Here is a 27471-nt window from a genome sequence, read left to right on the forward strand (position 1 = left end):
CCGCGGTCAAACTGTGATTTAATTAAACATTACATCGATACACTGTCATGGTTTGCGTGAATCCCGTCGCCAAACTGTCTGACGATCACATATTTTATGCTCATCCCAAAAAGGAGGACTTAAGCTAAGATACAAATTTCATTGGTAATGTACTCGGTTTCAAATTTATCATATCAGGACGACTATCAAAACTATACAGACATGATAGGAACTTTTTCGAATGTGATCAGGCCAGTTCATCTGTATTTTCACATATAATAATATAGGTCAAAAGAAAAAGAATCTTACTTCAATCTCAGTCTGGTATTCGATTCCAATCAAGCATCCTCTCCACATTTTCAACAAGATCCAGTCATTTATTAATGCATGATTGGTTATAAGAACCTCCCATTGACAGTAATACAGTAGACATCAGGAATTATATACATTCAACAAAAAAGTAGTTTAATTAGTTGTTTTTGCTCTATCCACCAATGAAATGGATTTTTCTATATTTCAGGTTCTTGTGTTGCTGGTGTTGTAGGAATAAAGATGCCAAGGTACTGTCTGTTCGGTGATACAGTAAACACAGCATCAAGAATGGAATCAAATGGAATGGGTATATGGAATACATTTATCATAAATAAACTTGAAATGTGTGGCAATTAAAAAGCATGGTGCATTATTTTCGACCTTGACCGTAAATTTGTTTTTCAGTTTGCAAAATACTTTAAAACACAAATAATATTTCAATTGAAATGTAAGTCGCACAAAATATTTCCTTAGACAATTACTTCAATGACATTGAGGAATAAGGAATAAGGGAATGAACCTAATATCAATTATTATATCCGTATTTTATTATTTATAGAAAGAATTTGTGACGTTCTATTCAAAACTGATGACGCCTTCTATAAAAGTCATAGTGAAGGTCCTAATAATTGCCTTGAATATGAAATAACAACATAGCATTGGAAGCAATGAGAGCCTAATATCAGCCTGTCAGGGAGCGACGTCTTGCCAAACTTTCATTCAGAGTTGGATAGTTTCGTATCTTTTTCACAAAAAATCATTTATCATATGGCCTTCACTTATAACTTAAATTCAGATACTTTTCAGCTTCCGATATGCTAATGGAAAACAGGCTTTTCTGGCTTAATCCAGAACGACTGAAGTACGAACACTTAGTAAAAAAAGTCATGGAACAGCCGTCGACAATTTTTTTTTGAAGAGCGGTGTTTCAGATGTAAAAAAATAATGGCATACGAGCATTTTTACAGTTAAGTTTTTGGAGGAAATGGGTTCTTACAATTTTTGGAGAAGACTTCAATTAAACCTTTTAAACCTCGATATGACTGCATTTTCAAATATTGTATTTAGACAGTTATGAATTGCAAAGCACGCGACAATCTGAACGTCTTTTTTATTTACGAACATTCGAAAATAGTTATACACAAGTCATACACATATTTGAGTGCACATGTGTTATGGCACTTTGGAAAAAAATGCACATCAAAAGCTGATTTTAGTTTATGATTATGTTCTCTTAATTTGTATGCGGTCTGTATGATATATTCCTGTTTATGAAAAGTCGGGAAATAAGAACCAAATATATATGTAGATTTAATTTAAAAAATATACAATTAACACTCAAAACTAAACCTATCGAAATAGGAGGCGAACGTAAGGTACTACTATGTGCAATACAAGGGATGACGCCTTAGTGTTTTAGGTATTATTGCAAATTTTGATAAATATGAAAATGTGATGCATTAGTTTTACAAACTAATAAATTGCTAGACCAGATTAATTTTCTACTTATTGGTCCTATAAATGATTATTGTACTGCAGTTCTTTTCACAAAACTTCGTAAAAGTAAAGTAAGTTATGACATTACAATACTTTGCCATTATGACGTCATAATTTACGACTCATTTTTCATTTACGTTGCAATCAATAAGTTTGTCTTCAAAATGTAGTAAAGGCTATATAGAATGAAATTTTTTTCTGTACCACGAGTATGGCTATCGTTTTATGGTTCTATTCACTTTCGTTTTCATTATTATGTCATTACAAAAAATCATTTTACTCATATAATGATAAATTAAAATATAAAATATAGAAGCAAGGGTCGAAATAACTTTTTGGTGAGGTCACATTAACCTTAATTGTTTTGATTCAATTATACAAAATAACGTTGGTTTGAGACATAAACAAGTTTAAACCACTTAGTTGAGAATTATGCATACTCCATTTTTGAGATATACCGGTCTCTTACCAAAGAAAAAAAATATAAAATTAGAATTAACGTTATCAAAAAAATGTTTTAAAGTTAACGTCCCATACACTATACTCTGGGTCACCTACAAACGGCGGCATCATATTTTGAAAATTTCTAAAAAATTACTGACCTGACGCAAATAAATTCCGTAATCCCGAAATCAGTTCGTTTTGCCAAGATCGGCGACATCAATAATACGACCGTAGATCGGCGATTAAAAAATATACAGCGTTTGTTATGTTGCTATGCCGTGTTTACATTACAAGATGACGGCCATTTTTTCTCCCGGAAGTCACAGGCGGCAAACCTAACTTACTTCACAGTGGTACTCTAGGCGGTGTTTTCCGCGCAAAGGGGAGTTACTTCTGCAAACTGACGCTGATCAGCTGATATTGACAGCGAATAGTATTTATGGAAACTACGTTATTTTATAGTTGTATATTGGCTACGACAGCCGAAGTAAAATATGTCAGCATCAAGAATTGAAAAACAAGTATTTCCGATCTTCCTAATAAGCTGATTCCACATTGTGAATGGCTTTCCAATAAGTAATTTATGCAGTTTTTGTAGATTAAGGAGCGATCATTTGACTCGAAAAGGGGGAGATTTTGTGGGTCAGGAAATATATTTTCAACCCCACTTTGGCAAGATTACTTAAGTTTTTATTTTCAATTAATTGTATAGAGTATCAGGACTAAGGTCAGAATATTTAATTATTTTCTAGCTAGAAGGTAAAGGCCATTATACATTATATTTATTTCCAAAATTTGCCAGCTTGCCACCCTTTCCCCATCATCATAAAATTGGTTGTCCCCCAAACTTTTGAGTGTTCTCTAACAATTATAAACTTGAAAGAAAAGATTTTGTACATGACCCTCTTTTTCTTTGAAACAAGAAAAGGGGGGATTTTGAATAAAGAAAATTTTCAGGCTGATTACATTCCTTACCATTTTCTTACGTTTTGAATACTTCTGAATGTTACCATAATCAATGCCTCAGTTTTTTTAACACAAACAAGACAAATTAATGTCACATGTGAAATATACAAATAAGTTGTTGCTATTATGGCCAATCCACATACATGTGTACAAATTTCTGAATTATTGTAAAAAAAAAAACTCCTGAAAAATGGCAGGACAGGTATAGATTCTATAATTTTGGATAGGGGTGTCCTCTAACAGACTCCATCTAATATCTGCTTCATGCAACCCATCTTGAAACAGAAACAACAGAATTTTCAAACCAGGGAAGGAGCTCCCAAATTTAACAGAGAAATTAATACATGATATTTTATTTCAAAATATACAACATCCACTGAAAAATAATCATTCACATAAAGTTGTGAAGATTTGAGATAAGATTGCTATAAAATCATTACTCATTTTTGTCACCTTACTGCTCAAAACTGTGACCGTATCTAACAAAGTTTTCACTTCCCTCTTCACATATTTAATATTTGTTAAGAAATTGGTGACATTTATGAGGAAAGTTCTTTTGTATATATATTTCCTGAATTTTTGTATAGTTCTGCATGTACATGTACATGCAACTCCACAGTTTTAACAGGGATATAAAACCTATAAAAAACTAATTTGTTGTTAATTACCATCCTTTATTACATTAAAATAATAATACAGTTACCATTCAAATTTAACATTAACACAACAGTATCCCAAGTACTTAGTATGAGTTACATAATATAAATACTTCTTTGTACCCAGTCATTGACTAAAATACACTTCTATGTTGAAATCATATCATATAATCTACATAATATTTCACAGGTCACAGCTTTTAACATGCAGTCATGGGTTCAAATAATTACTAATCCAAGCTCCATTAGCACCCTCAATTTAATTTAAGATCTACGACCTTTTAAATTTAATAATTGTAATACCTATACATTTTTGTTCTTAATTTTCAATAATTTTCATCAACACTTAATTCAGTGGTGACAGGATGATTCGGACCAAAACGAAAACGGACCATTACAAAATCGGACCATAAATATCCAAAATATACATATGTGTGTTGTAATGACATTTTATACTACAAATAGTAATCCAGCAATAACAATGTATATTATACAAGAAATAGTGAAATTCAATATTAACAGGGTAGTATTCCAGGGGTAGCACTTGTTCAACTATATGTCTGAAATGATTAATGATTGAGAAAACAGGGAGTGTATATTAGAGGGAGTCCCTGATCAGAAAGTATTAATATTCTTTCATTAAAAGGGGCAATCTAAAATTTGTAAAAAGTCAAGGATGCTAAAATACCCTTCATTCAGTTAGTTTTAAATAAAACAGAATATGCTACTGGAATACAGGGACTTTATGTTACACATATATACACTTCTGGTAGAAAATCACTCACAAAAATCTATTTTCATTTTATAATTTAAAAAAAAAATCCCTTTTTAATCGTGTATCCTTAAATATTGAGTAAGCATAAAAAATTAATATATTGGTCCGATTCCGCCATGTACCGATTCTGTCATGGTCTGCTTTTTTATGGTCTGATTCATCATGCATTCTGTATCATTGACACCTTCTGTGGGTAAACCTTTGGTCTACATGTACAATCGAAACACCTCAGCCTTTTTTGTTCCACAAAAGAAAAACCTCGGAGGCACTAAGCGGATGGACCTGCCCGGAATTTGACAGATTCAATTAAAAAAAACTTATAGTTGAATTATTTACCATTGCTTTTTTTCTTAGCTCCTCGCGTCGGGCCTAAATTCTCTTTAGAGTTGTTGTTCTTTATTTCTAGTGTTATCCAACTAAATTGTTAGCGCCACCTGGTGTTGGATAGAAATACTTCGTTTTGCGTACGACTGCAATTATTTTGGCAAAATTTTCAAGAAGAAATTCTCCTTTCTGCATCCGAGGTTATTCTTTAGTGTAGCGAAAATGGCCCCGTAGTTTCGATTGCTACAAGCAAAGAAAAATGTCTTCAAAATATATAGTTATACGAAGAGTAACCATTGATCAAATAAGTAGCTTCTTTCGTTGGGTTTTCTTCACCATGAATTGCCTCAGCATAGTCACTGTCTGATTATATGAAGCAAAATATCAAAAATAAAGATATGAAGCTTTCCACAGATGAATCACATCTACAAAATGTATTCTTCAGTTTCTTCTGACAATAACTTGGTTTCTTCTTGTATCATTGTGGAGTGGACTGCAAAAAGAAAGTGCAATATACATGTATTTCAAGTCTAGTTAAATCAATCATGAACAAACTGTGAATACAATTTAATCATGCAGGAGAAATCATTTTGAGAAAAAAATATTTTATAATCATGTTTACATTTTTAATGGAATATTAACTTGTACATACTATATATAAGACTGTGATATGTATGGATTTCAATAGTTGTGATTAAGTGTAAATTATTTCAAACTCTCTGATAAAAGTTTTAATGTGATATCATTTGTACTTTAGTAGTATCTATCATATACATTTAAATTGTTAATACATAAATAACACATGTATCTGTATTCACGCATGTACTTACTTACATACATGTATGTACAATTACTTATCAACTAATTATATCAATGTTGAAAAAAAAATGATCCTTTCCTTATATATCCCCTAATATGCTATCTACACATATCAATACTTACACATAAATTATTATTTGACATGCTTTTTTAAAATCAGTTCTACTAAGCCTAAGGATCTCAGGGATCTTCATTTTGGTCAATTCACATTATTCTGAGTAACATGAAAATTATGATTGACATTATGTATATAACACGCAAATGCATATATCATAAACTGCATGCACTTATGAGAGCTACATGCATGTGTTAATGATTCCTGAAATAAAAAAATGAGCTCCCACTTATAGTCCAAGTCACCTCAGATTGTTTGCGTTTTTTTGCGTTTATTTTTGTAATTACTCGACGGTTCCTTTCAAAAACTTGCCATTTTATTCATGTCGTTCTGTACTACGATTCCCTTACAATTATTTTTCGTTCTTACCTCCGAGATTGAAAAAACTCAAAATTTATTTTTCCTACGAGAATTTTGCATTGAATGTATTGTTTATCCACCATCTTGTTTCTATGGATATTTTGAAATGTTCCCTATTATCTCACAATTGAAGAGGTGAAATAACATGATTTCTCGAAGAAAATCGAAAAAAAATATGCAAATTAGATGTTGCTAGGCGATGAAGACGGCCTTGACAGAAACAAGCTTACGATGTGAATCCCCGTAAGGAATTTTAAGAAGGCGGAGTTACAAATTCAGCGGACCGAAAATGATGTCAACCGCAAATAATCAATGGTCGATGCATAGGCATAATATTTTAGTCATTCATTTGGCGAAAAAATGAAACATATTTTTTATCACAATGTTTTGTCAATAAGTGGTCGGGTGACCTAGAGTTTAGGTCTAAATATTTAAACGGAGTATTTTCAAGTCTAATATGTCTTCGGTCACGTGCCCTGCTTTTCCCAATCACTACAAATTAATAATTTGATTTGTCGATATCTCTCAATAAAATACTAAAAAACGGTGAATCCTTAAGGTTGACCAATGAATGAAGTGCATAACTGGAATGTTATGGACTTATAATAAGTTCAGCATGTTCCATAAGGTTACTTTGATTATGTTCATTTTTAATGTTTTGTTTTAAAGATAATTTATTTTCTAAACTAGTATTAGTTTGATTGCTAAAATCATTTCTTTGTATCAGTTTTTCACAGACTTTTAGGGATATATGCATACAATGTAAGATCAATTGATTGGTGCGACAATGTTAAATGGATATATGAACGCTAGTTTGACCAGATAATAAGTATGAGGTTCCAGTCAACACATGTTTTGCTTTTTTGTTCGTGTGTGGACTAAATCCAGATGTCATAAAAGAAGCATTTTAACGGAAGAAAAAAAAAAGAAAACAATAAGTATTAGATATTTTGTAAATTTTCATCAAAATATCGCTAAATGTATTTAAAGTTTTTTTATGTAGTATTAAATAAATAAAAATGATGTAAAAAAGTAAAAATATCGAAATATGTTTTGACAAAATTATAAATTTGATTTCGTCCTCATGTAGGTTACAACTGCCTCTTATTGTTCAGAACTATCATTGAAAAGGAATGAAGAAAAATGATTCCGCATTTTAATTGTCATATCTCTCATATTTATTTCAAGTACATGTTTATGTAAGGTTCAGTTTGGAAATTAACTTTAAATGTTCTTTTAAATCTAATCAATGGAATAGACAAAATACCTTTTAATATGTTATAAAATAATTTTTGACTATTTTTTAAAGAAAAAGTGCAATTTGCAGAATTATGCTATTTTATAGAATTGGGAGTGAAATATATATTTGCAAAAATATTTCATTTTTTAGAACTTGATCTGAATATATGAATCTCAGCCATCCACACAATACATATATTGACACTTTTAACATTTTATACAACAGACTGTAGGTATGTCATTTCGAAGATTTTGGAATGATATATAAGAATAATCAAAGGAACCAAGGTTATAGCGGTAATCCAAAGAATGTAATCCAGGGACAAAAACCAGACACGGAAAACAGACATACACAACAAAGAACATAAAGTAACTAAAATCATACATACAAAGTAACAAAAGTAAATGAGCGACTCGGACTCCACTAGAAACTGGGAGCATGGACCAGGTGCACCGGTAGGGTAAGTGTCCCAACCATCAACATGATACTAATATTATTAGTTTTAATATTTCATAGGATAAATTTGGGCTATTATTGAAAAAAGAGTGTTCATACCCATACAATTAGTAAAAATATGTCATTGGAATGAAATGTATGTTAACCAGGGACAAAGACCAGACATGGAAAACAGACATAAAATTACCAAAATAATACATATAAAGTAACAAAAGTAAACGAGCAAATCGGACTCCACTAAAAACTGGGAGCATGGGAGCATATAGAGCTGCGGACAGGTATCAAAAGTGTTTTAGTTTTCGAGTTTAATGGGCATAGAGGGTATACGGCTATATCGAATGTCAATGGAAAGATAGATCAATTTAGTTTATGAATATCATTCTTTTTAACTGAAAAATGGTAAAGTTTTCTGCTATTTTATATTAATTAGAGGAGGGGTAAAAGATCAATCGACCCCAATACACTCTAAATACAGATTCTGCAATGCATTATTCTCTATGTATCCAAACTACGTATCTAGTAGCTCTTAAACGCCTAAAACATCGATAAGTCTTAATAATCTTATATTTACATTTTTTTATTCGTCGTTCTCAATTATTCTTAAGAGAGCGTCTATGCAAACACCAGGCAGTGGGTGTCATATGACAAATTTTGATTAAAACAATATCACTCATCTCATATCGCAGATGCATTCTTTTGCAAAGTAGAATGTTGGGTTTTGATGAAGTGCAACGGTTAAAGAGAAATAAATTACAAAGAAACCATTCGAATTCATAGAAAGGGGGAGAGTACTCTTCAATTAAAGCAATAATTGATAGCTCTGTTAAAGAACTCTAAAATCAATTTCTGGATCATCCATTGCTAATTATTATTTTTTACTATTTCTCACACACATGATATAACCATTACATTGGAAAAAAAACAATACTTAAATCCTTTCCTTTTCAATATCTTTTTGGAGTCTTGGTATGTTCCGAAGTTCAAATGCTGGGATGGAGTGGTTTGGGGAAGAGAGAAGGTTAATTAGTATAATGCTAGGCAATACTTTCAACAAAAAAAAGTTTTTGATCTGCATATTGCAAGTTTTCTGTTCTGTTTTTTTTCTGCTTTATAATAATGACAAACATTTAATATGATACAGCTGTAAAAATATACAAAGATTCATGGTTTAATGTATTACTATCCACAGACACTCATGTATACAAGAGGGGTTTAGTATTACATAGACCATAGTTTATATAGGAGGGTAAACACATGGACATCATTTTAAAATTACAACACTAGTAAACTTTCAACTTTCAGTAAAAGCCAAATAAAAACATAACGTCGGAGGAATACAAATTTATTTAAGAATTGGCAATAATAAAAATTTTGTCCATTGAAAACTAACATAAATATTTCATGTGCACATTGTTTATAGCCAATTCTTATAAATTAATTTTAAAACATATTTTTATCTTCAAACATGAGAAAAGTAGCATTGAATTTAACTGAATAAGGGCGTGTCAATATTTTTTTATCCTTTGAGATATAACAAAATTATTTTAACCAATCAGATTACAATATTTATCTGAAATTAATTTATTATTCGATCGATTTATTTTTTGTTGTAGCTTTGTGTTATGAAAATATTAAAATTGCCAGATTAATCCATACTGCACTGTATCTATTTTATTGAATAACAATAATAAAACTAATAATAATAATAATAACCAGAAAAAACAGTTTGATACAAAGTCGAAAGTGTGTACACACTATTAACCTAGTCGATTTGTTTGCCATTGTGTCAGCCATCATTACAGTTTACATGTACGTATTTAAGGGTTAACCGAATTTAAATAATTCCGCATTTTAAATGTTTTAAATGAGATGAATCATCCATAATTTTTAAAGTACATTATAAAAAATTAAATTAAAGAGTTAAAATGCAGAGTTCAAGTTACGTCTTAAGTAGTTTAATTCATTTTCAGTGACTAATTTGACAGTCTGTATGTTGGTACTATTGCTTGAAAGAGTAATCAAGAGAACCTAGATTCTATCGGACATAAAAAGAATGTAAGAAGGAACAGAGAGAACAGACAAGGAAAACAGACAAACACAACAAAGAACATAAAATAATCAAAATAATACATACAAATTAACAAAAGTATATGAGTAACTTGGACTCCACTAAGAACTGGGAGCATGGAATAGGTGCACCGGTAGGAGCATGGAATAGGTGCACCGGTAGTTTACACACTTTGATTTGCTTAAACAATACACTAGTTCTAGTAACAACAAGACATCCTTTAAGCGACGATGTACATTTGTATTAAGTAACGTTTCGATTTAGAGGCTGTCTATGAAAATATCAGACAGATCCTGTAATATGGGTGGCACAGGGCAAATATCTTTCCATTGTTTTTTTTTTTATTTCAACGTAATATTTAAGCAATACATGTATGAATTCAATTTATTTCCTTTTTTAAATGAATTTTGATGCTTTCTATGTAATTTCTTTCTTTTTTTATTGTTACAGTGAAATATTATGATAGGTCTAAGCTATCATGATTCTTCCTATACGTATAGACACCGCACGCTCTTTGGTGAAGCCTATTTTTGAAATACTGTTGTTCATGTGATGCTGATGAAATCGAGGACGATCTTACACATGTCATTATAACAATCAAACTTACTCAATTATTTACTAAGTATAGAATTTATTGTGCCATGATAATACAAGATTAATTACTCAATGGAGATTTTTTTTCTGTGTATATCATTTGAGGCATTTGTAATTTGTACGGGGACGAAACTATGAGCTAGAGAGACCTTATGGATGGATATGTCACTTATCTTGAGTCTTGTATTGTCGAAAGTCCAGTAGATCTGTCTTTAATTTGGATTGACTTTTGCCAATAGTTTAATATTTGCAGAAACTGAACTACTCTGCAAATTCTCTAACACCTACATTTTTTTTTAAACAAAAAGGGCTGAATAGTTCCGATTGGTGTTTTCAGAGCAGACCACTTCCCGTCAGAGTGGTATTTAGATCAAATTAACGTTCATTTACTATTTATTGCCGTTATACGGACATTCTTACCGCTGCTTTTGTGTAAAGAGTTATAATTTTTTTTGTAAAATGTTCTTTGTGCTGGTGTAGCCGCTGGTTGGAGGATAACATGCTTTTTAATCACCACTAGTATAGCCAAGCTGCAATGGAAGAGGGAGGTTTAGCGCGCTGTAAAACCTAGACTTAACCCACCAATTCGTCTGAAGTGCCTGTACCAAGTCAGGACCATCGCGGTACTAGGTGCTCCGGTGGTGTAATATCTATTTTGCCACATTTATGTTTGACTTGACTTGATTATGAATCGGATTAGTGTTCGGTTATTTTGTTCTTACCCTTATTTGATATATCATGATGTACTGATGGAGGGTAATGACAACATTACCTACCTGATAAAATGTAGGCAGTGATAAAAAGGAATAGTCAATAGGAAACGTATAACAAATGACAAGATAAAATCCTGAAAGTTGGAAACCACCGCAATAGTCCTGACTTGTTACAGCCATTTTTTAAAAGAAAAGTGTAATTAACCAAGTTTTATAGGGCATTTAAGGTCCTGCCTGGATTATGGTTAATTATTTCCGGTATATTTAAACAGAAATGGGAAGCATAAAATTGCCACCTGTAATAATCGATAAAATCAGCGGTCAAAACAGTACAGAAGATAGGAACAATAAATAAGTGAAAAAGTGAAAATAAGATCTAATTACAATAATAAATCCAAACCAAGAGTTTTCAAAGTCCTGACCTTTGTAGGGAACGTGCACCAAGTTCAAGATGAATTAATAATACACAAGTAAAACTAAAGAAAATTAATTTAATGATTTACGAAAATTCATAATCAATAATCTGTTTGTCAGAAACAGATTTTTTTTTTCATAAGATATGGATATCGGAAATAAACTTTGTCGTCCTTCTGTTGAAAAACACTCCCATATATTCAAATGCATTCCCTATGACACGTTTTAAGACCTTATATTTTATTTTTCAAGGAGGAAATATTCACATAAGCACGGAAACCAACAGCATTTTACAGGAAAATGGAAACTTCAAGACAAGGTTTCGTGGTATAATAGACATAAAGGTAACCATTGTTTAAACTTAAGAAAATTTACATGTAACAGCACATATTAAAAGATGTATTTAACTTTCGAATTTAAATTATTTAACAAACTAAGCATTGAGACTTCAATATACATATATTTATAGCCGTAAATATAGATTCCCCCCTAGTTAGGGGAGGCTTTATTTGTCTCCACTTGAGATGGTACTATTGAGATTTTTATCATGTAAGCTTCAGCTAGGATGTTAAAATATACGTTTGGCCATAGCGAGTGGAGAAATGATTAAGTCAAGACTAAGATAAAGAAAATCAGTTTCTCTAATGAAATATGTAGAAAATCTTCAATGGTGGGAAACTTAATTTTAGAATTCAAAATTACGGGGGATAACTCTGTAGATGACATTGAAATACTAAAGATTGAATTTTTCGGTGTAAATAAATATACTAATCTTTTTTGTCATGTTTCAAATTTTACATAATTTGCAAGATTATTACAAAGATAGGTATTTAAGCGCCATGAACTTAGACATATTGGTTTCTTAATTGATCGATATCAAACACTTGATTTTCATAAGTCTTTGTTTGTGGAAATACCAAACCCTTGTGGATTGTCTTGGGTAACTTTAATGGACAAAGTAATTTTAATCTTAGTTTGAAAACATGTTAAATTCTCTTTGACCACTTTCCATTGTTACCATAGGTAGTGCATCTGGTGACTGTGATTTAAGGACGGGAAGACATACTCTTTTCCCAGCACACGTGTGCAAAGGAGTTTTCTTTTGATTACATTTAAAACAAAGATAGTTTAATGGAAAATACAAAAAAAGATGGTTTAATAGAAAACACACACACACACACACACACACACACAATAATAAAAAACAAAACACAAAACAAAACAAAACAAATAAAAACAAAACAAAACTAAACTAAACTAAACTAAACTAAAAACAAACAAAAACATAACATGACAAAAAAACAAAACAAACCAAAAACAAAAACAAAAAACAAAAAAACAGAAACAAAACAAAAACAAAAACAAAACAAAACAAAACAAAACCATACAAAGCAAATACACTGGCTAGATCCAGACAATACAGTGCTTATTTTCTTAAAAGAGACTAATATGTTTAATACTCCTGGAAAAGAGTATTCTCATATCAAATTTAAACTTGTCTACTTGTTGTAAAAACAAAACAATTTCGTGTCCAAAATTTGTTTATTAAAAAAAAAACTAAATAAAATTAATTTATAAATAATGATTTAATTGATTTGAAACAAATTTCGGACTGAGTATTGTTCTATCTTGTTTTGAAAGAGTAATCAAGAGAACCAAGGTTATATCGGTAATTAAAAGAATGTAATCCAGGGACAAAGATCTGACATGGAAAACAGAAATACACAACATAACGTAGCTAAAATCATACATGCAAAGTAACAAAATCAAATGAGCAACTCGGACTCCACTAAAACACTGGGAGCATGGACCAGGTGCACCGATAGGGTAAGCGTCCTCTGCTTTTCAAGAAACAACTGCCGAGTTGCTCATAGTCCGGGGTAGACAAAAGAGGAAAAGAAAACTATTACACGTTGAATAAATCAGTTTTCATGGTGCAAATGGATACACCGTAAGGATCCACGAGTTCATCATGACGACCATAACATTTTTGTAGTGATGACTTCAATCTTGTAGCAACATAACCCTGTTTCAGAAGCCTATTTGTTAGAATTATAGCGCGATACAAAAAGTCTCCGTAGTTTCGGCTAGCTCTGGCATAACGTATGAGTTGTGTTATGAACACTCTATAGGCAGGTGCTAAGGGATGAAAGGAAAGTTGACAATTTTAAATGAAAAGTCATCACGTTTGTCGTAAAGTTTGGGCAAAATAGTTTTCCTTTACCATCGATCTCTAAATGTAGGTCAAGACATGAGGCTTAATTCACAGTGTCTGTAGTATCCTTTATCTCAAGTTCTTTTTGGTAGATGAAATGTATCATATCCACGATATTAGGATTGTTCAAAGATAATACGTAATTTAAAGGATTGAAGGATCTAGCTTAACGATATTCTTTCTTTCGGATCAGATCAGCTATAAAGTCAGCCTCATAAGAGTGTAGGAATAGGTCAGCAAGTAGAGGAGCACAATTTGTTCCCATTGGAATGCCGACCGTTTGTTAAAAACGCGTCCACCACATTTAACAAATATGTAAATATGTTGTCGACTAAAAATCCCAGCATTTTGTAAACATCTTCTGTATATTGGGAAGATGATTTGGAGTTATTTCTTACAAAGTATGAGGAATCTCTACCAAGAACTATATATTTGTATCTTAGTGTACAATTTTTTTTTGGAAAAACAACGATGCATAATGTTTTTAAGTCGGGATTTTAACTGAGTATACAGTGTTGAAAAATCATAGATTTTAATGCTATTATATTTTGATAATAGTCTTGAAATGAGTGTCTCCAAAAGATTTTTCGAATTTTTCATGATCTACATTGAATTAATACCACTACGATATTAAGTGTTGTGGTAGGTCTGAAGACCCTCTTTGACAGTTGTGAGTATAGAAGTTAAAGGTTTTGAAAGAGGTTCGGTGGTACATTTTGCAGATCCAGCTATGTAACATTTGAACATTGATATTTAAAGAACAGCCAAATTATATTTTCTTCAAATAAAACAATTTATCAATTTAATGAATGAGGACGTTTTGTATAACAGAGACAGGATTCAATACACTGGCGAGACAGACATTAATGTTCTTATTTTCTTAATAAATACTGAATTAAGCATGACATGCGTTGTTTTAAAATATTTTATTGCATACGTGTGAAACTGACAATTCAGTATCATGTGAAAACAGCTGTGTTTATTGTTTTATATAATCTTACAATGACGACGTAACTGTCGCAAATTTTATTTATGTACAAAACCGTGTAAAATCCAGACAATACTATAGAAAATTTGAAAAAAAGGCCGTAAAAAGCTTCGAATAAAGGCCCCTTTTTTCCTGTCACACGTGCCATATTTTTAAAAACCTATATTCCTGTTAGTATATAGATTCGGTTCGTGGGGAAATCCTCTGCTGGATTCACGAACGCGCATGTTTGTACTCAAATGGCGAACGAAAGAAAAAATCGATATAAAAGTGTACCTAATAGTTTTTGAATTTGCACTAGATAAATTGCTTTCTTTTTATCTTATTATCTCAAGGGGATTTTGATATTAGGACATAACTGGTCAGCCTGTGGTATTCTAATGATAAAATAATTCTCCATGGTTGATTTTGATTCTAAAAGGACACGTTTTTCCGTGTTTATGAATACACAAAGCCTAAATTGCGACCATTATGGAACACTACTTGGGTTAAATTTATCTCGGATGTCAGAAAAAGGCCCCCCTATGTCTATGATGTTGGTCATATATTTATTGCCATATTAACATGGCTGAGGTATTAAATATACAAAGCATGTCACATAAGAATATACAGGAAGTTCAAAAGAACCGTCGCAAACAGTTAAAAGGAATAGAAAATGAAAATCCTACGCTCTTGGTAAAAACTGTGATAAGACTGCAGTTTCCCTTACAGAACTTCTGTAAAAGTGTAAATTCATCAAATAGTTCACACAAAATTTATTTAAATAAATGTAATTTCCTATTAAAAATTTGAATTTTGAAATCCATGAATATGTTCACAGAAACCGCGAACATTAATACGTCTACAACACACTTGTACCATTACCTGATGTTGCGAGTTTGTATTTTATATTTCGTCTTTATATAAGTAGTGTATCTAGATACGTTGATTCTAGTATATATACTACTCCTAAAAAAATATATCAAATTAAACTTTAACACTACTTGTGTTCTAATTGCAAAAATTTCGTGTCAAAACTTCGGCTACCCCGGATTTGACCTTTTATGAACAACTCGGTGGGTGTTTCTAGAAAAGCAGAGGACGGTTACCTTACCGGCGATCATAGTTCATGGTCCCAGTTCTAAGTGGAGTTCGAGTCGCGCATTTACTTTTGTTACTTTGTATGTATTATTTTAGTTACTTTATTATCTTTGTTGTGTTTGTCTGTTTTCGAAGTCTAGTCTTTGTACCTGGATTACATTCTTTTGAATTCCGCTAGAATCTTGGTCCTTGCTTACTCGTTTATTGATTTGAAACAAAATTGGTACATTGTATTGTTTTATCTTGTTTTGTATATTTGTATTTCAAGAATAGCCAAATTATTTTTTTTCAAGTAAACCAATCATTCCTTAAGAAGTTGATAAACGTTTATGGCAATGATCAATTAAGTGGCATGAACTGAATGATGGAACGGTTAAATTAAAAAGACATATCATAAATATCTGTTGTGATAAATATTATTGTAATGCCGCTCATTACTACAATTATCTTTTCGATAAAAAAAGTACGAAATGACTTAACAAATGTAACTTTCATTGTTAAAGGTTTTTCGAATGATGCAATTGAGGGGTGCAATTATAATGATGAGCTTAAAGTAATTGAGTTTTGAGCATTTGCTGACACAATTATATTGAATTATGTGTGTAATAGTGGTTGGTCATTGAATTTTTAATGATTGAACCTGTTTAAGAGATAAATTGAGTGATTCAAAAACGGAAAAACAAATTTGAATTTTTTCACAGAATTTAATTTAAAAGAAAATCCTAGAATATGCAAACTTACGCAGAATCTAAATATAAAATATGTCTATTTTGTCCATAGAGTATTTATCTAAAATACACTATAGACGATACATGACTTGAATTAACTTCAATAAATAAAAAAAAATAACCATGAACCATTCCTTGCGACATTTAATGTTTATTTTAAATTTATATACGTTTCATACAATGTTTAATTTTGCAGGGAAAGGGACCAATGCCGACCTACTGGTTAGAAAGTGTAATAGAAAAGAACGTGCCTCGTAAAACAGTAACTTTACCGTACATACACTAATGGAAAGAAAGGGGTTTGAAAGGCAGAAATTCAGCTTTATTGTATTTTATTGTATTTAAAATTAAGAACATAAACCAAAAAAATAAAAGACAATCAAAAGAATCCATTATCGAAAGAAGATAAATGATAAATACGTATCTACAGATATTTATTTCTCTATGAGGTTCAGCAATAGTTTTCGGCATCCATAGTGCGGCAAAAAGAAAACACTAATATTTCACTATGAAGTACGTATCTACAATGGAAAAGTCTTGAAATTTGTAACATATGTTCTTTTGAGTACCAGGTTGCTTCATGTAAAACTTTCTTCAATTATTTGGCTTTACTTACTTTACATTCTCTCACGAAATAATTCAATGTGCGAATTTGGTCGCTCTATCAAAAGTAAATGCTTAAAAACAGCCACTAGAGTTACCGTTCTTTATTAAATGACTGCATGTGTTTCCCTTTATATTTATTGATTCTATTAGCGGAGCACATCAGTAAAATATAAATTAAAAATAGTTTGAACGACAAAACATATTTGCTTCGCAAATTTGACAGTTCTAACATCGTTAGGAATTTTTCAGACCCTTCTATGAGTTTACATTATCTTCCCGGTATCAATTTGATCCGATGGGGCAGTGTAGCGAATATGGAGTCACATTCTGAGACGCTTGTATAATATTGATTTGTTGTGACATACATCATTAATTTGATCCTCTATCCTACATAATAATACCTAGATGTACTGTCCCGTACTACCATACATATAAAGTTACAGCCCTAGATTAATCCTACGAGTAGGAATAACCCGACCAGAGAAAGATATATTCTTATATAGCCTAGCTGGCCGAGTGGTCTAGGGCGCTGGACTAAGTGCAGTCGGTGTTGCCATAGATGTCACTGTAGTACGAGTTCGAGTCTCACGGAGGGAACGACCAAAAATTTGCGTCGCAAATTTGACAGTTCTAACATCGTTGGAAATTTTTCAGACCCTTAGATATATATATACTAACATATATCCAACTAACTTCTTAAAAGTTTAAATGATGAATATATTTAACATTGTATATGCCACGACAAAAACAAGACTTCATGTTCCTAAATCTCAAGAGTTTCAAACTAAATTCAAATATTTGTTCAAATATATCAAGTACAACTCAAACGGAATTGATTAAATTTATGTTACCCGTACCAATTTTTCCCGATACCCAAAATTATATTTTTAAAACATATTTTTTTACAGGACACAAAGATGTTAAAATTGATCAAGACATGTAGTTATCTAAATCCATTCATTCCAAATAAATATTTTCGATATTTCTTTTTTCGATGATTTTTGTTTTTCTCATTTCTACTTGAACTTAATATAACTTGGGTATTGGATTAATTATGGATCAGTAAATGGTACATGAAATTACCTTCATCAGGATTAAGTTTTAATGTTGTATGCACCGATTATCCCACGACCATCTGTTGATTGATCCCAGCATCACAAGATAAAGATCTAGAGTTTCATTTTGAAAGCATTTTATGACACTATTATCCCATGTTGAACATTACACTGGTTTAATCGATTGATTTTGAGAAGTAATATTTTGGTTCGATTGAACTTGAGAAAGTTAACAAGTGGTCACAGTTAGAATTTTTCATTTTTTATTATATTTTATGGAGGAGCTTTTGGCGTGTTATATTCTGTGCACGTTTTGTATCTTGAGTTAGCTTACAACCATGCTCCGCTCTTGTAACATCGAGCGTTACTTATATTAATTTTTTGTAAGTTATTGTACAATCTATATAGCATCTTATTAATCAACTACCCAAAATACGTTAAAATATGTCTAAAACTGACAAATAGATATGAATTCAACCCGGGCATCTACACGGGGCTAATATGAAAAAAGAGGGCCAATACGGCATCATAACTTCCGGTCATTTGACACTGTCATTTTGAATTAGAATTTATCACTTCATTATCCTGCTGGATTATTTATGCATATGTACCTAAACATGTAATTAACCAAACAAATAAAAATTTTAGAATAAGGTAAGGAAACTTGATTTTGATTTGGCATATCATTCAAATACAAGCACAAGCTCTAAAGAGCTTCAAACCAAATATAAAACATACATTATGTAACATAAACCAGACAAACTAGAATCAAAGGATGTACACATATAAAACAAAACAAAAAGGAATCTAACATAACTATGATATGCAAACCAATAATTTATTACACCTGGCAACCCTATTGTAATGCCTAAAACAAAAGAATAGAATATAATTTCAATTGCACGATTGTATATCTAAAATATTCTTTCAGAATTGTGTTATTACAGGAACTTTGATCACCAGGATTAAAAGCTGCAGAAACACAAAAAAATATTCCGTTTTATACAAAAAGGATATTTAAGACTGATTAATGCAAATAAACCTACATGTTCTTGACAAAACACGAAAACAACTGTTCTACAAATTGTCTAGTTGAGTTGGTTAATAAAATTGTCAATAAATATGAAATTTCATATTGGCCCTGTTATAGGTTTTGGTCAATCATATTGGCCTCGACAGCCGTATTGGCCCTCGGCGATGCCTCGGGACCAATACGACCATCTCGACCAATATGACAGACCTCAAACCTATAAAAGGGGCAATATGACATATTTACTTACATATAATAATAAACGATATATTTAGAACAGTGGATTAAATACATAAAATAGTGGAATGTACAGCTCTTGTTAATTATTTAGTTGATTTGTTTCCGGACTTGTACTTTAATTGTTGAACAACGTGTCCCCATTTGTTTACATTTTTGAAATTATTCAGTGGTTGAAAAAGTTTAAAAAAGGCACGCTCCATGAGCTATAGTAAAGTACTACATGTAACCTCAAAAAGGTTCAAATCTGTATGATTTGGAAAAAAGTTAACCCATGTATGTATATCTTTTTCCCAATCGTTGGCATTTGTCGCGGTAGCCCGTCTTTAAATGACGATAGCGGCAACATTTCAAGAAGTTGAAGTGATTGCTTCATTAGCACGTTTTCATACTGTTCAAAAGATGAAATGCGACAGACATGATTACAATTACAAATTATGTTTCACTTTTTTTCATCAGTTTGCCTGATTTTTGCAAAAGAAAATAACCATTTAAAAATCTCGGAAAATCAGTCTAAGTCTCACAACGTTTAGCTTTCAAACAACATAAACTTCAATGCTAACTGTTACATATAGACAAATAAAAGAGTAATCAAGGGAACCAAGATTATAGCGGTAATCAGAAAAATGTAATCCAGGGACAAAGACCAGACATGGAAAATAGACATACACAACAACGGACATGACGTAATCAAAATCATACATACAAAGTAACAAAAACAAATTAGCAACTCGGACTCCACTAAAAACTGGGAGCATGGACCAGGTGCGCCGGTAGAAATAAATAGCAGTCCAGCTAAGAAACGTGCGAAGTTCGGCGAATCTTGTGTTTTATCTTTGCAATTTGTTCAGTTTCGTCTTAAAACAAATCATTCATTATTTAGGGGCACTTTTGACAGGAAAATATTCCCATATTTTTTTCCCGTCATAACCAGGAAATTATAATTCCCATGACCGGGGTCAATTGCATGCACGCCTACAGCGGAAGTCGTTCGTATCTTCTCGTACCAACTGCTGCAGACAGGCCTTTCAAAATTCTAGAAAATTTCTGCTAAAATTATACGTCGTTTGACAATCGGATAACGTTGCCTGAAATTTTTCACTTTTTTCCGATGTTTCATTTTCTGAGAATGCTGGCCGCTAGAGTGAGTTTCAAGCGTCAGATGCTGTTTCAGAGCTTGGATCAGTTAAAGCTTTTATCACTGTAGGATATGATTAAGGACCAACAGAAACACGTTTATGAGAAAAACACCAGTGTACCCTTTTAATACACTAATCACTTACATGGACGGCTACCTAACTGAAATAAAAAAGAAATCTTTATTAAAAGAAAAAAAAAGATTTACGAAAGGGGACGTTCCTATGACTTTGGTAAAAAAACATTGTATATTCTTAAAAAAATACGTGTACTACTGCTATTCTAATGCGTCATTTAATTACAATAGTATGATATGAAGTCACAACCCTCGATATAAAGACCCCAATAATAAAGACATTTCTCTGAAGTTTGGCTTTTTCTCCAAACCAAATCACGAGCATTTCTTTTCTCTCTCCAAAATTACGTTTAAACGATGTGCATCTCTATAAAACAGTAATTATTAAGTAACAATAGCGCAATCACACATTTGAAAACTTTCCATTAAGCTATTTTAATCTTAGTTTGATAAAATTTTAAAATCTCTTTGACCACTTCCCATTATTACCCAAGGAAGACGTTCTCTTTTCCCAGCACAAGTATTTAAGGGAGTTTCATTTTGATTTCCTGTAAAGACAAAGGTGGAATAATAAAACACCCCCCCCCCAAAAAAAAAAAAAAAATAAAAAATAAAATAAAATAAAATAAATAACACCCAAAAACAAAGAACAAAATTACTCAAAACAAAAAATAAATCGAAACAAAAAATATAAAAAAAAAAACAAACAAACAAACAAACAAAACAAAACAGACCAAAATCTTTAAAATGAAATATGTATACAATGATTGTTGAACATTTTTTATGCTGAAATATAAAAGTTTTGTTCATAAATTTTGAATATCTTTTCAAAAGGTTCGACAAAAGTGAAATGACAATTTATCAATTCATGAATGAGGATGTTTGTTTTGTACAACAGAGACAAGGAGACAGGATTCAATATATTGGCTAGAATCAGACATTAATGTGCTTATTGTCTTAATGATACTGAATTTTGAATGACATATGTAGCTTTATAGTGTTTTATGCATTGCATACTATTATACTGACTGTTCTTTTTCATATAAAAACAGCTGTGCACATTGTTTCATATAGCCAAACAATGACACCTTAACAGTCGCAAATTTTATTTATGTACAAAACCGTATTAAATTCAGACAATACCTATAGAAATTTTGAAACAAGAGGCGTCACAAGCATCGAAAATAGGTCTTTTCTCTCACGTACGCCATATTTTTACGTACCTATACTGCTGTTAGTATACAGATTCAGTTTTTCGAAAACCATACCTTCTTCGTTTCATCTCCAGTCTTGCATTTATCAAAATAAAAGACGATAACGCTTGAAAAGTGCCAATTCTATATTTAAAATATAAATATCACATTTATCGCTAACGTGCAACAACGTTAAAAAAAAGAACGGGTTATGTCGTCTCTTTCTGAATTAGAATTACAAAAATGGATTTTTGAAATGTATGTTTCTAGTCAAATATTTAAGTATCAGTTTGTTTTGTACGAATCGTGCAAATCATGATATGTGATACACTCCCAAAAAGGCTACATATTTTTAATTTTTGTTACAGGTTTATATGATGAAATGTATAATCATTCATTCCAATCTGTCTGCTCTAAGAAGATAATTCACATTGAAAATTCAATGGTTTTTACTGTATTTTAGTGTCATTTATGGAGTTATCTCCTTAATTTTGAATTCTGCAGTACATTCTATATAATTTATATCTCTAATGTACACGGATTCTATGAAAATCAAAATGTTATTTTATGTTTACCTAAGCGTCTTAAACAAAATATCAAAAATAAAACTTTGAAGGAATTCTAACATTGTACCACATTTTGTATGATTCTTAGCTGAAGTGCTACTTAAAACTTTAACTGCTGCTTATGTGTAATATACAAAACTAGTAATTCTATATGTACCAACATACTTGCAAAGAAGTAGAGACAAAGCTTTGATAACATATAATAAAATATGAAGCAAGTACTATAATGCAGATATCGTTTCGATAGTTGAATTATGCTGAAATAAAGACATTCATATAACAACTTAAATAAACTCGCTAGACGAAACGTTCAACATTAATGGTGAGGCATTCACATATTCGCAAAGTCAAATTCGCATTTTTGTACTTAAATGACAAAAAAAAAATACAATCGATATAAAAGTGTGCACAATAGTTTTTGAATTTGCACTAGATTAATTGCTTTCTGTTTAGCTTATGCTCGCATAGGACAAATTCCTTAATGTTTATGGAAAGCCTATTTATTGCAAGAAATTGTGACCACTGTGGAGAACAAATTAGGTGAAAGAATGAAGGTCCATGAGGCCTTAAATAATCACTAAAACATTATCATAAATTATGAAGAAAACTAAATAACAACTTTTCATATTATATATTTTTAATTTTATGCATAAAGTTATTTAATAATTAAGAACAGATTGAAAATAAAGTGTGCATTCATTTATTCTTTCTACATGAAAATAGATTTTTTTGTTTAATGCTGGATCTCCATGTCCATTGATTTAAAACAAATCACGTTAAAAATTTCTCAAAACTTGGCAAAGACCTGTACATGTATCATGTGATCAAGCTAACTATCACATGATTAAAAACCTGGTCATTGGTGTAACCTATTTACACCGTTTGTCTTCAATATTTGGTTGGTTATGTGTCCGTATAAAAATTTCAGGGTTCTATATTATGATTTACTTTTGCGTTGACTGAGAGGCTTTTGATAAGCTGGTATAAACATTAGTATACAGAAACAAGTAACACTCTGTTTAAAGATTGTTTGTAATAAATATAGCAACGCATTCCATTTCATAATGCGATCCGGCAAAGGTGGAAACCCTGTTTTAATATCACACACAAATAAAGATTTAACTCTCTCCTGATTCTTATTTTTGAATGTAAAAGAACAAGCTCGGATTATTTATTAAATGAAATAACTAAGAATAGTCCTTCTGTCAAGACTGCTTTTTCTTGCCAGTAAAATATCTTCAATACATGTATATGTACAATGTACACATATCAAACATGCCAATACATGTATTCAATATTGCAAAATTCATATGTAAATGTTTTTTTTTTTATTTTTACGCATTTGCGTGCGTATAAAATTCTGCCACTTAAGTTGACTTTATATAATGTAAAGTTTCCTTTATTTCTTTTTTAAAAATAAAACCAATACTGACCAGTATTAATATCAAAGCTAGAGTTCATGTGGTGCATCGATGCACATGTCAATTATCAACGGTCATGTGGAAATATCTCAATGTAGTTTAGGAATTTGTTACGACAGATCTGATCTGATATTGCGTCCAAGCGCTCCTGCCGTACTACATGTATTTGTTATCAGAAGTTACACTATTTGTCGTATTTCCGAGTTGCTCATTTGCTCTTGTTATTTTGTATGTATGATTTCAGTTACTTTATGGTCTTTGTTCTTTGTATGTCGGTTTTCCATGTCTGGTCTTTGTCCATGGATTACATTCTTTTGATTACCCTATAACCTTGGTTCCCTTGATTACTCTTTCGAATATGTTCATGCAAATTGAGTGTATATTTTGTGTTAAACGGAGTTATTTCAGTCAGCTGAATCCGTTGTATTCAATTAATGTCTTTCAAAACTGTTGTTATCATTCGCTGGAAAATTTTGAAATACAGAGTCAGGTTGTCCCGGATCGTGGATTGTTTTTTTCGGGGGTGGGGGGGGGGAGGCAACAATACACAGTGGGCTGATAAGTTATGTAAACGTGTGAGCGTGGCCACCCATGAACCATTTGAGTTTTGTGGACAGAGTTAAATTTCCACGCGACAATTATACGAAAATAGTTTTTGAACCTGATTTTAACATATCTTAAGTGAATTTTCCATTTGTCATTTGAGCGGAAATACCATTTGCATTTGCGTAATATTTAGAAACTCAAAAAAGAGCCCCATCCTAAAATTTTCCGAAAGAGGGACATTTGACGTTGTGTCAATTTGTGATAGATTACTTTTGCAACATTGGATTGGTATTTAGTGATAAAAACTGTAATTTTTAATCAGTGATTAAAGTGTGTCATTTCTGAGCTTCATGACTTCCCCTTTTCTCCCCATCATTGTGACTGATGAATACCGAAAATTCTGAAAGCAAGACGGGAAAGACAGGATGAAATACCGACAGTTCACACCTATATATAGATGCGTTTATTTCACAATTGCCTACATCAATTTACTACTATTCATAATCATAAGTTAAAATGAAAAAAATGTCAATTGTTAATTTTCCCATTTATATAACTAAAAACTTCGTTACTATTATATGCATTGGTTTCTGCTAAAGGTAATGATAAGTTCGTCAACAATGAATTATGTATGTATGTGTTTAGTATGTTTTCAGTTTTGTACTCAGAAAACATTAAGCACAGCAGGGACCTGTCTGTCTGTCTGTAGTTAAGCATAAGAAACATCAGTAACTTTTAACTGCTTATCTTTAAGACAAAGTCCCTTATGCAAGTAAAATGGGTATAAAATGTGACGTCTATATTTTTTTTTCAAATTGCGTTTCAATACCTTAGTTGAACATGATTTCAATCCGTATAATTTACCTTTAAGAGTAGTTGACAAGTTTTCAATTTTATACATCTGTGTACTTTTTACGACACATAAGTCAACATTTTTTATTATAGGAAAACGTCGGACACCGCAGTACCCCTGGCCATCTCCATTGCAAGCGGTAAAAGCAATTTTGCAGAGGGGTTATTTAAGTTTACACTCTGTGTAAATAATTTTTATGAAAGTTGAGTATTTATATTAATATATAGTTTATATGTGTAAGACTCAGAACCGCAATGGGACGCAGAGGTACGATGGACTCGCGAAAGTGCAACGGTAATACGCCGAAGTGCGATGGTTAGAAACGATTGTTGACTGCCAATAGGAACGCGGAGGTGCATTTTTTGTTCTTCGCTGAAATGTTTTGACTCGAATTGTTCCGTTTATATCGCGAATATTCGAAAACCTTGGAACACTTTGATTACATAACAAAATGATTCTAGATAAGTCATGACAAGGATTTAATTCTACCTAACATACACATGCACTATCAAGCTGACATTTTTATAAATAGCAAAACATGTAGCACCTGTATGTGGAGAATTTTTGGCTATGTACAATGTATTAGAAGAGAAGAAATTGAGTGACCCAGATTGGCAAGTCTTAATTGTTACCAACATTTGAAAAGTAACTATATTTCTTTCCTTTATGTACATGTATCTACAAAAAAGGGAGCACTGAACAGCCTTAAGGTTCATTACCTATTGACAAATAAGCCCTCAAAATTCATTACTTATTTCCTTCTGACGGCAGGCAAGTCTGTGTATATAGAATAATTTTGAGGCATAGCATCCCCTAGATGTGAGAACATTTAATTCATTGTATGCAGAATTATATCAAAAACTGGCCTGGCTATTGCTCTTTTATTTTTTTTCCAATCCTGCAGAGGGCGAAATACCTCTGGATAATATTTTGAGTTGTTTCCTTTGTATGAAATGTAAACTCTATTTATATTGACATGCTGGACAATAGAAGGACAACAGCCACCTATACAGAATAGGTGATTTCAACTGTGTAAATGAGTGGACCATATCAAGTGAAAAGGCCAGTGTTTGATATAACTTTACATAAACATGATGTTACTTTTTCATATCTAGGGTATGCTATGCCTTAAACAATTTATAGATACACATGTTTTTCTGTAGTCAGATGGAAATTAGTGCTGATCAAATTGAAGTCATATTTATCTACCCCAACGAACCTGAGATAAAGGATGATACAGACACTGTGAAGTCGGCCTCATATCTTGACCTACACTTAGAGATCGATGGTAAAGGAAAACTATTGACCGAACTTTACGACAAACGTGATGATTTTCATTCAGAATTGTCAACTTTCCTTTCATCTGTGGCAACATCCCTTCGGCTCCTGTGTATGGAGATTTCCATTCACAACTCATACGTTATTCCAGAGCCGAAACTACGCAGACTTTTTGTGTCGCACTAGAACTCTAACAAATAGGCTTCTGGAACAGGGTTATGTTGCTACAAAATTGAAGTCATCACTACAGAAGTTTTATGATCGTCATCATGAACTCGTGGATCGTTATGGTGTATCCATCTGCACCATGAAAACTGATTTATTCAACGGGTCATAGTTTTCCCCGGACTTGACTTTTTATGAGCACCTCGACGGGTGTTTCTAGAAAAGCAGAGGACGCTTACCCTACCGGTGCACCTGGTTCATGCCCCCAGTTTTTAGTGGAGTCCGAGTTGCTCATTTGCTTTTGTTACTTTGTGTGCATGATTTTAGTTACTATATGTTCTTTGTTGTGTATGTCTGTTTTCCATGTCTGGTCTTTGTTCCTGGATTACATTCTTTTGATTACCGCTATAACCTTGGTTCCCTTTATTACTCTTTAACATGAAATTTTGTCACCGGCAGATTTATATTCGATTTAAATCTCGATTTGGAGGGAGAAAATATAAGTGTAAAGGTCGAACAAAACAAAAACAAAAACAGGAACAAAATAGAAAAAAAAAACAAAAAA

General features: G+C 31.8%; 1 protein-coding gene across 1 annotated transcript in view; it reads left to right on the forward strand.

The window, feature by feature from the left end:
• LOC148617037 (uncharacterized) overlaps positions 1 to 17036 on the forward strand; it is a 36042-nt gene extending 19006 nt beyond the window's left edge. The window contains exons 3-5 of the mRNA XM_088584321.1: positions 500 to 598; positions 11985 to 12076; positions 16940 to 17036. Coding sequence (XP_088440447.1) covers positions 500 to 598; positions 11985 to 12076; positions 16940 to 17029 — 281 coding nt within the window. The 3' untranslated portion in view covers positions 17030 to 17036. The remainder of the gene's footprint in view (positions 1 to 499; positions 599 to 11984; positions 12077 to 16939) is intronic.
• Positions 17037 to 27471: the final 10435 nt, after the last annotated feature.

The sequence above is a fragment of the Perna viridis genome, chromosome 5 (assembly GCF_037379345.1).
Source record: "Perna viridis isolate PV_CMFRI_1.1 ecotype Kerala chromosome 5, ASM3737934v1, whole genome shotgun sequence".
Lineage (NCBI taxonomy): Eukaryota > Metazoa > Mollusca > Bivalvia > Mytilida > Mytilidae > Perna > Perna viridis.